The sequence below is a fragment of the Balaenoptera musculus genome, chromosome 20, assembly GCF_009873245.2.
Source record: "Balaenoptera musculus isolate JJ_BM4_2016_0621 chromosome 20, mBalMus1.pri.v3, whole genome shotgun sequence".
In the NCBI taxonomy this organism is placed as follows: domain Eukaryota; kingdom Metazoa; phylum Chordata; class Mammalia; order Artiodactyla; family Balaenopteridae; genus Balaenoptera; species Balaenoptera musculus.
The window spans coordinates 20,074,212-20,084,122 of NC_045804.1; the positions used below are offsets into that span (position 1 = coordinate 20,074,212).

Sequence of the window (9,911 nt, forward strand, 5' to 3'; positions counted from 1 at the left end):
TAAATACACATTTTAATAAGTCAAACAGTAGGCAGGCATATAAAGAAAAGTTAATGTTCTTCCTCCTTTCCCCAAAACATACACATCCCTTCCAAGACTAGTACTTCAGAGATAATCAATATTAATACTTTTGGTGCACGTACTTTGACACATTTCTCCCTGCTTGTGCAAACATAAACCAGTGTATGTACACATATATTGTCTTGCTTAGTAAAGTTGGGGTCACCTATACCTATTTATTTAAAAACATTTTCATTGTAATAAAATACACATAACATACAATTTACCATCTTAACCATTTTTAAGTGTACAGTTCACTAGTGTTAAGCATATTCACATCGTTGTGCAATCAATCTCCAGAACTCTTTTTGTCTTACACAACTGAAACTCTATATCCATTAAGCAACCACTCCCCCATTCTCCCTTCCCCAAGCTCTTGGCAGTCATCATTCTAATGTGTGTTTTGATGAATTTGACTGCTCTTTTTGTACCTCGTGTAAGTTGAATCATACAGTATTTATCTTTTTGTGACTGGCTTATTTCACTTAGCGTAATGTCCTCGAGATTCATCCACACTGTAGAATATGACAGAATTTCCTTCCTTTTTAAGGCTGAATAAGATTCCATTGTACGCTTGTTCCACAATTTGTTTATCCATTCATCCCTCGATGACACTTGGGCTGCTTGCCCCTTTTAGCTATTTGCGGTTAGTGCTGCCAGGAACATGAGTGTACAAATATCTCTTCCAGACCACGCTGTCAATTCTTTGGGGTATATACCTAGGAGTAGAACTGCTGGATCATCTGGTAATTCTATTTTTGATTTTTTGAGTAACTGCCATACGGTTTCCCATAGTGGGTGTATCATTTTACATTCACGCCAGCAGTGCACAGGGGTTCCAATTTTTCCATGTCCTTGCCAACACTTTGAGTTACTTGAGAGTAGCCATTCAAATGGATGTGAGGTGGTATGTCACTGTGGTTTTGGTCTGCATTTTCCTAATGATGAGTGGTCCTGAGCATCTTTTCATGGGTTTTTTGGCCATTTGTATATCTTCCTTGGAGATATGTCCATTCATGTCCTTTGCCCAGTTTTTTGTGGTTGTTGTTCTTGTTTTGTTGTTGAGTTGCAGGAGTTCTTTATATATTGTGGAATACTAACCCCTCATCAGATATATGATTTGCAAATACCTTCTCCCATACAGTAGATTGCCTTTTCATTTTGTTGTGTCCTTCGATGCAGAGAAGTTTTTAATTTTGATGTAGTTCAGTTTGCCTATTTTTTAACTTTCATTGTCTATTCTTTTGGTGTCATATCCAAGAAATCATTACCAAATCCAATATCACGAAGATTTTCCGCTGTGTTTTCTTTTACGAGTTTTATAGTTTTAGCTTTTATATGTAAGTCTTTGATCTATTTTGAGTTAACTTTTGTAGATGTTTTGAGATAAGGGTCCAACTTCATTTTTTTGCATGTGGACATCTGGTTTTCCCCACACCATTTGTTGAAAAGATTGCCCTTTCCTATTGAATGGTCTTGGCACCTCCGTTGAAGATCTTTTGACCACATATGTGAGGGTTAATTCTGGGCTCTCTATTCTATTCCATATTTGTGCATATGTCTGCGTTTATGTCAGTACCATGCTGTTTTGATTACCGTAGCTTTGTAGTGTAGTTTGAAATCAGAGCATGAGATGCCTCCAGCTTTGTTCTTCTTTCTCAAGATTGCTCTGGCTATTCAGGGCCTTTTGTGGTTCCATAGAAATTTTGGGATTGTTTGTTATATCCTGGAAAACGCCATTGGAATTTTGATAAGGATTGCATTGAATCTGTAGATTACTTTAGGTAGTATGGACATTTTAACAATAGTAATTCTTCCAGCCATGAGCATGGAATACCTTTCCCTCAATAAACCCTCAGATATTTTTAGTTTGTGCTCTTTATGGGGATTAACCTCCCCTGGATTTGATCATGTATCCTAACATGGTGTAAGAGGAGTACCACGGGATATCAAAGTCAGATTAGAATCTTTTTGGCGACACTCAATGAAGGAAAAGAGATACGTTTGCCGTACCAAATATGTATAATTTATTAGACCTTGGTATATTATTCCCCTTTCATAGGAAGTGAAAGTTGCAAGACGGTGGAGTTTAGGAGGTGAATGTGTCTGAGAAGGACAGATGGTTCTCCCTCAGCTTTGGCAGCACTGGGCTGTGGAGAGGAGGCTTGCTGAAGGTCAATCCCAAGGCAAACTTGTTTTCCCATTTCTTGGGTCAAATTTGTATTTTGGTGGCCTTAGTGGAGAGATCAAGATCTTTCTAGTATTGAATGGAATCAGATAAGTCTGTGAAGTCCAAATATTTGGTAACCCCTCAGAAAAAGTCAATTGAAGTTCAAGAACTTGTTAGTGTCCAGGGGTGGTTGAAGAGATAATTACTTCATGGATTGAGTTGGAAGTTGAACTTTCAAGTTGAAAATCAGCAACCTGGCTTTTAGCAGGTGGGCTGCCAGCAAGTGGGCTCACAGCAGGTGGGCTGGCAGCAGCAGGCTAGGCGGCAGCAGGACTGTCCACAGTAGGATGGGCGGCAGCAGGAGGCCTGGGCATGGTGCAGCTGGCAGCAGCACGGGGGGGTGCAGCTCACCACACAGCAGGGAGGCAGGCAGGTGCCCTCCACGCGGCAGTCAGGTCGGCACCACCTGGTGCGGCAGCTCGCAGCTCCACTGCCTCCCTCCTGGCCACAGCCAATGCTACCAGCAATGCCACAGCCAGTCTCACAGCCACTGGTCTGGCAGCAGTTGGTCTGGCAGAAGGTTGGCTGGCAACACCCGGGTTGGCAGCAGGTTGGCTGGCAGCAGCTGGAGCCACAGGTCCCACCAGTGGAACAGATGGGAAATCCACAGAAGCTAGTGGAACAGCAGGCCATGGTGTCAGGAGTTAGGTTGAGAGTTGACTTGTTAAGAGAAGTCTCTGAGTTTTGGCTGCACTTCCTACGTCTGGCCTTTTATATATCCTGCAGAGCCGTGTATTTCCCTAACATTTAGCATTTTTCCTTGATACCATTGCGAAGTCAGTCTCTGACTGGCTAATACCTGAGTTGTTAAGGTTATAAATAGCATTTTCAATGGACTGCTTGGGTCATTGTTCAATTAAATCTCATTATGTTTCTTCTTTGCCCTTTGGATCAAGCCAAGGCTCATTATGGAAGTCACATGATAGTCTAGACTTGGGCCAACCATTGCCCTGGCTTGCTTTGTCATAAATGTCCTTTGACAACCTTGAGGCAGAGTTTATCTAAACTGAACATTCTCTTCCTAACTGGTCATTCAATTAAGGATCATGATTTCGTAAACAATTTGTCTTGACTTGGAATGGCTACCATTAGTGTCATCAAAACGTGAGCTATCACCTGATTCATCAACATCAGAAGAAGTATGCTTTTCTGTGTTCCGTTTGTGCAAGTTACAGGATCCTCAGAACTCGAACAAGTATTTTTGTTATCAATGTACATATTCCCAACTGAAACCCTTAATGACTTTTCTCGTGGATTGTTTCCTGACTCTACTAAATTAAACGTGATATGCTAGTAATAAATACACATTTTAATAAGTCAAACAGTAGGCAGGCATATAAAGAAAAGTTAATGTTCTTCCTCCTTTCCCCAAAACATACACATCCCTTCCAAGACTAGTACTTCAGAGATAATCAATATTAATACTTTTGGTGCACGTACTTTGACACATTTCTCCCTGCTTGTGCAAACATAAACCAGTGTATGTACACATATATTGTCTTGCTTAGTAAAGTTGGGGTCACCTATACCTATTTATTTAAAAACATTTTCATTGTAATAAAATACACATAACATACAATTTACCATCTTAACCATTTTTAAGTGTACAGTTCACTAGTGTTAAGCATATTCACATCGTTGTGCAATCAATCTCCAGAACTCTTTTTGTCTTACACAACTGAAACTCTATATCCATTAAGCAACCACTCCCCCATTCTCCCTTCCCCAAGCTCTTGGCAGTCATCATTCTAATGTGTGTTTTGATGAATTTGACTGCTCTTTTTGTACCTCGTGTAAGTTGAATCATACAGTATTTATCTTTTTGTGACTGGCTTATTTCACTTAGCGTAATGTCCTCGAGATTCATCCACACTGTAGAATATGACAGAATTTCCTTCCTTTTTAAGGCTGAATAAGATTCCATTGTACGCTTGTTCCACAATTTGTTTATCCATTCATCCCTCGATGACACTTGGGCTGCTTGCCCCTTTTAGCTATTTGCGGTTAGTGCTGCCAGGAACATGAGTGTACAAATATCTCTTCCAGACCACGCTGTCAATTCTTTGGGGTATATACCTAGGAGTAGAACTGCTGGATCATCTGGTAATTCTATTTTTGATTTTTTGAGTAACTGCCATACGGTTTCCCATAGTGGGTGTATCATTTTACATTCACGCCAGCAGTGCACAGGGGTTCCAATTTTTCCATGTCCTTGCCAACACTTTGAGTTACTTGAGAGTAGCCATTCAAATGGATGTGAGGTGGTATGTCACTGTGGTTTTGGTCTGCATTTTCCTAATGATGAGTGGTCCTGAGCATCTTTTCATGGGTTTTTTGGCCATTTGTATATCTTCCTTGGAGATATGTCCATTCATGTCCTTTGCCCAGTTTTTTGTGGTTGTTGTTCTTGTTTTGTTGTTGAGTTGCAGGAGTTCTTTATATATTGTGGAATACTAACCCCTCATCAGATATATGATTTGCAAATACCTTCTCCCATACAGTAGATTGCCTTTTCATTTTGTTGTGTCCTTCGATGCAGAGAAGTTTTTAATTTTGATGTAGTTCAGTTTGCCTATTTTTTAACTTTCATTGTCTATTCTTTTGGTGTCATATCCAAGAAATCATTACCAAATCCAATATCACGAAGATTTTCCGCTGTGTTTTCTTTTACGAGTTTTATAGTTTTAGCTTTTATATGTAAGTCTTTGATCTATTTTGAGTTAACTTTTGTAGATGTTTTGAGATAAGGGTCCAACTTCATTTTTTTGCATGTGGACATCTGGTTTTCCCCACACCATTTGTTGAAAAGATTGCCCTTTCCTATTGAATGGTCTTGGCACCTCCGTTGAAGATCTTTTGACCACATATGTGAGGGTTAATTCTGGGCTCTCTATTCTATTCCATATTTGTGCATATGTCTGCGTTTATGTCAGTACCATGCTGTTTTGATTACCGTAGCTTTGTAGTGTAGTTTGAAATCAGAGCATGAGATGCCTCCAGCTTTGTTCTTCTTTCTCAAGATTGCTCTGGCTATTCAGGGCCTTTTGTGGTTCCATAGAAATTTTGGGATTGTTTGTTATATCCTGGAAAACGCCATTGGAATTTTGATAAGGATTGCATTGAATCTGTAGATTACTTTAGGTAGTATGGACATTTTAACAATAGTAATTCTTCCAGCCATGAGCATGGAATACCTTTCCCTCAATAAACCCTCAGATATTTTTAGTTTGTGCTCTTTATGGGGATTAACCTCCCCTGGATTTGATCATGTATCCTAACATGGTGTAAGAGGAGTACCACGGGATATCAAAGTCAGATTAGAATCTTTTTGGCGACACTCAATGAAGGAAAAGAGATACGTTTGCCGTACCAAATATGTATAATTTATTAGACCTTGGTATATTATTCCCCTTTCATAGGAAGTGAAAGTTGCAAGACGGTGGAGTTTAGGAGGTGAATGTGTCTGAGAAGGACAGATGGTTCTCCCTCAGCTTTGGCAGCACTGGGCTGTGGAGAGGAGGCTTGCTGAAGGTCAATCCCAAGGCAAACTTGTTTTCCCATTTCTTGGGTCAAATTTGTATTTTGGTGGCCTTAGTGGAGAGATCAAGATCTTTCTAGTATTGAATGGAATCAGATAAGTCTGTGAAGTCCAAATATTTGGTAACCCCTCAGAAAAAGTCAATTGAAGTTCAAGAACTTGTTAGTGTCCAGGGGTGGTTGAAGAGATAATTACTTCATGGATTGAGTTGGAAGTTGAACTTTCAAGTTGAAAATCAGCAACCTGGCTTTTAGCAGGTGGGCTGCCAGCAAGTGGGCTCACAGCAGGTGGGCTGGCAGCAGCAGGCTAGGCGGCAGCAGGACTGTCCACAGTAGGATGGGCGGCAGCAGGAGGCCTGGGCATGGTGCAGCTGGCAGCAGCACGGGGGGGTGCAGCTCACCACACAGCAGGGAGGCAGGCAGGTGCCCTCCACGCGGCAGTCAGGTCGGCACCACCTGGTGCGGCAGCTCGCAGCTCCACTGCCTCCCTCCTGGCCACAGCCAATGCTACCAGCAATGCCACAGCCAGTCTCACAGCCACTGGTCTGGCAGCAGTTGGTCTGGCAGAAGGTTGGCTGGCAACACCCGGGTTGGCAGCAGGTTGGCTGGCAGCAGCTGGAGCCACAGGTCCCACCAGTGGAACAGATGGGAAATCCACAGAAGCTAGTGGAACAGCAGGCCATGGTGTCAGGAGTTAGGTTGAGAGTTGACTTGTTAAGAGAAGTCTCTGAGTTTTGGCTGCACTTCCTACGTCTGGCCTTTTATATATCCTGCAGAGCCGTGTATTTCCCTAACATTTAGCATTTTTCCTTGATACCATTGCGAAGTCAGTCTCTGACTGGCTAATACCTGAGTTGTTAAGGTTATAAATAGCATTTTCAATGGACTGCTTGGGTCATTGTTCAATTAAATCTCATTATGTTTCTTCTTTGCCCTTTGGATCAAGCCAAGGCTCATTATGGAAGTCACATGATAGTCTAGACTTGGGCCAACCATTGCCCTGGCTTGCTTTGTCATAAATGTCCTTTGACAACCTTGAGGCAGAGTTTATCTAAACTGAACATTCTCTTCCTAACTGGTCATTCAATTAAGGATCATGATTTCGTAAACAATTTGTCTTGACTTGGAATGGCTACCATTAGTGTCATCAAAACGTGAGCTATCACCTGATTCATCAACATCAGAAGAAGTATGCTTTTCTGTGTTCCGTTTGTGCAAGTTACAGGATCCTCAGAACTCGAACAAGTATTTTTGTTATCAATGTACATATTCCCAACTGAAACCCTTAATGACTTTTCTCGTGGATTGTTTCCTGACTCTACTAAATTAAACGTGATATGCTAGTAATAAATACACATTTTAATAAGTCAAACAGTAGGCAGGCATATAAAGAAAAGTTAATGTTCTTCCTCCTTTCCCCAAAACATACACATCCCTTCCAAGACTAGTACTTCAGAGATAATCAATATTAATACTTTTGGTGCACGTACTTTGACACATTTCTCCCTGCTTGTGCAAACATAAACCAGTGTATGTACACATATATTGTCTTGCTTAGTAAAGTTGGGGTCACCTATACCTATTTATTTAAAAACATTTTCATTGTAATAAAATACACATAACATACAATTTACCATCTTAACCATTTTTAAGTGTACAGTTCACTAGTGTTAAGCATATTCACATCGTTGTGCAATCAATCTCCAGAACTCTTTTTGTCTTACACAACTGAAACTCTATATCCATTAAGCAACCACTCCCCCATTCTCCCTTCCCCAAGCTCTTGGCAGTCATCATTCTAATGTGTGTTTTGATGAATTTGACTGCTCTTTTTGTACCTCGTGTAAGTTGAATCATACAGTATTTATCTTTTTGTGACTGGCTTATTTCACTTAGCGTAATGTCCTCGAGATTCATCCACACTGTAGAATATGACAGAATTTCCTTCCTTTTTAAGGCTGAATAAGATTCCATTGTACGCTTGTTCCACAATTTGTTTATCCATTCATCCCTCGATGACACTTGGGCTGCTTGCCCCTTTTAGCTATTTGCGGTTAGTGCTGCCAGGAACATGAGTGTACAAATATCTCTTCCAGACCACGCTGTCAATTCTTTGGGGTATATACCTAGGAGTAGAACTGCTGGATCATCTGGTAATTCTATTTTTGATTTTTTGAGTAACTGCCATACGGTTTCCCATAGTGGGTGTATCATTTTACATTCACGCCAGCAGTGCACAGGGGTTCCAATTTTTCCATGTCCTTGCCAACACTTTGAGTTACTTGAGAGTAGCCATTCAAATGGATGTGAGGTGGTATGTCACTGTGGTTTTGGTCTGCATTTTCCTAATGATGAGTGGTCCTGAGCATCTTTTCATGGGTTTTTTGGCCATTTGTATATCTTCCTTGGAGATATGTCCATTCATGTCCTTTGCCCAGTTTTTTGTGGTTGTTGTTCTTGTTTTGTTGTTGAGTTGCAGGAGTTCTTTATATATTGTGGAATACTAACCCCTCATCAGATATATGATTTGCAAATACCTTCTCCCATACAGTAGATTGCCTTTTCATTTTGTTGTGTCCTTCGATGCAGAGAAGTTTTTAATTTTGATGTAGTTCAGTTTGCCTATTTTTTAACTTTCATTGTCTATTCTTTTGGTGTCATATCCAAGAAATCATTACCAAATCCAATATCACGAAGATTTTCCGCTGTGTTTTCTTTTACGAGTTTTATAGTTTTAGCTTTTATATGTAAGTCTTTGATCTATTTTGAGTTAACTTTTGTAGATGTTTTGAGATAAGGGTCCAACTTCATTTTTTTGCATGTGGACATCTGGTTTTCCCCACACCATTTGTTGAAAAGATTGCCCTTTCCTATTGAATGGTCTTGGCACCTCCGTTGAAGATCTTTTGACCACATATGTGAGGGTTAATTCTGGGCTCTCTATTCTATTCCATATTTGTGCATATGTCTGCGTTTATGTCAGTACCATGCTGTTTTGATTACCGTAGCTTTGTAGTGTAGTTTGAAATCAGAGCATGAGATGCCTCCAGCTTTGTTCTTCTTTCTCAAGATTGCTCTGGCTATTCAGGGCCTTTTGTGGTTCCATAGAAATTTTGGGATTGTTTGTTATATCCTGGAAAACGCCATTGGAATTTTGATAAGGATTGCATTGAATCTGTAGATTACTTTAGGTAGTATGGACATTTTAACAATAGTAATTCTTCCAGCCATGAGCATGGAATACCTTTCCCTCAATAAACCCTCAGATATTTTTAGTTTGTGCTCTTTATGGGGATTAACCTCCCCTGGATTTGATCATGTATCCTAACATGGTGTAAGAGGAGTACCACGGGATATCAAAGTCAGATTAGAATCTTTTTGGCGACACTCAATGAAGGAAAAGAGATACGTTTGCCGTACCAAATATGTATAATTTATTAGACCTTGGTATATTATTCCCCTTTCATAGGAAGTGAAAGTTGCAAGACGGTGGAGTTTAGGAGGTGAATGTGTCTGAGAAGGACAGATGGTTCTCCCTCAGCTTTGGCAGCACTGGGCTGTGGAGAGGAGGCTTGCTGAAGGTCAATCCCAAGGCAAACTTGTTTTCCCATTTCTTGGGTCAAATTTGTATTTTGGTGGCCTTAGTGGAGAGATCAAGATCTTTCTAGTATTGAATGGAATCAGATAAGTCTGTGAAGTCCAAATATTTGGTAACCCCTCAGAAAAAGTCAATTGAAGTTCAAGAACTTGTTAGTGTCCAGGGGTGGTTGAAGAGATAATTACTTCATGGATTGAGTTGGAAGTTGAACTTTCAAGTTGAAAATCAGCAACCTGGCTTTTAGCAGGTGGGCTGCCAGCAAGTGGGCTCACAGCAGGTGGGCTGGCAGCAGCAGGCTAGGCGGCAGCAGGACTGTCCACAGTAGGATGGGCGGCAGCAGGAGGCCTGGGCATGGTGCAGCTGGCAGCAGCACGGGGGGGTGCAGCTCACCACACAGCAGGGAGGCAGGCAGGTGCCCTCCACGCGGCAGTCAGGTCGGCACCACCTGGTGCGGCAGCTCGCAGCTCCACTGCCTCCCTCCTGGCT

General features: G+C 41.2%; 2 protein-coding genes and 1 pseudogene across 2 annotated transcripts; all 3 read right to left on the minus strand.

The window, feature by feature from the left end:
• Positions 1–2,491: 2,491 nt before the first annotated feature.
• Positions 2,492–2,923, minus strand: LOC118886363 (keratin-associated protein 9-3-like). The gene has a single exon (XM_036835986.1). The coding sequence runs from the start codon at positions 2,921–2,923 to the stop codon at positions 2,492–2,494; it is 432 nt and encodes a 143-aa protein (XP_036691881.1).
• Positions 2,924–6,078: 3,155 nt separating this feature from the next.
• LOC118886364 (keratin-associated protein 9-3-like) lies at positions 6,079–6,510 on the minus strand. Its single transcript, XM_036835987.1, has one exon. It carries the CDS (start codon positions 6,508–6,510, stop codon positions 6,079–6,081), a length of 432 nt encoding a protein of 143 aa, XP_036691882.1.
• A 3,140-nt stretch (positions 6,511–9,650) lies between these two features.
• LOC118886672 overlaps positions 9,651–9,911 on the minus strand; it is an 83,966-nt pseudogene continuing 83,705 nt past the window's right edge.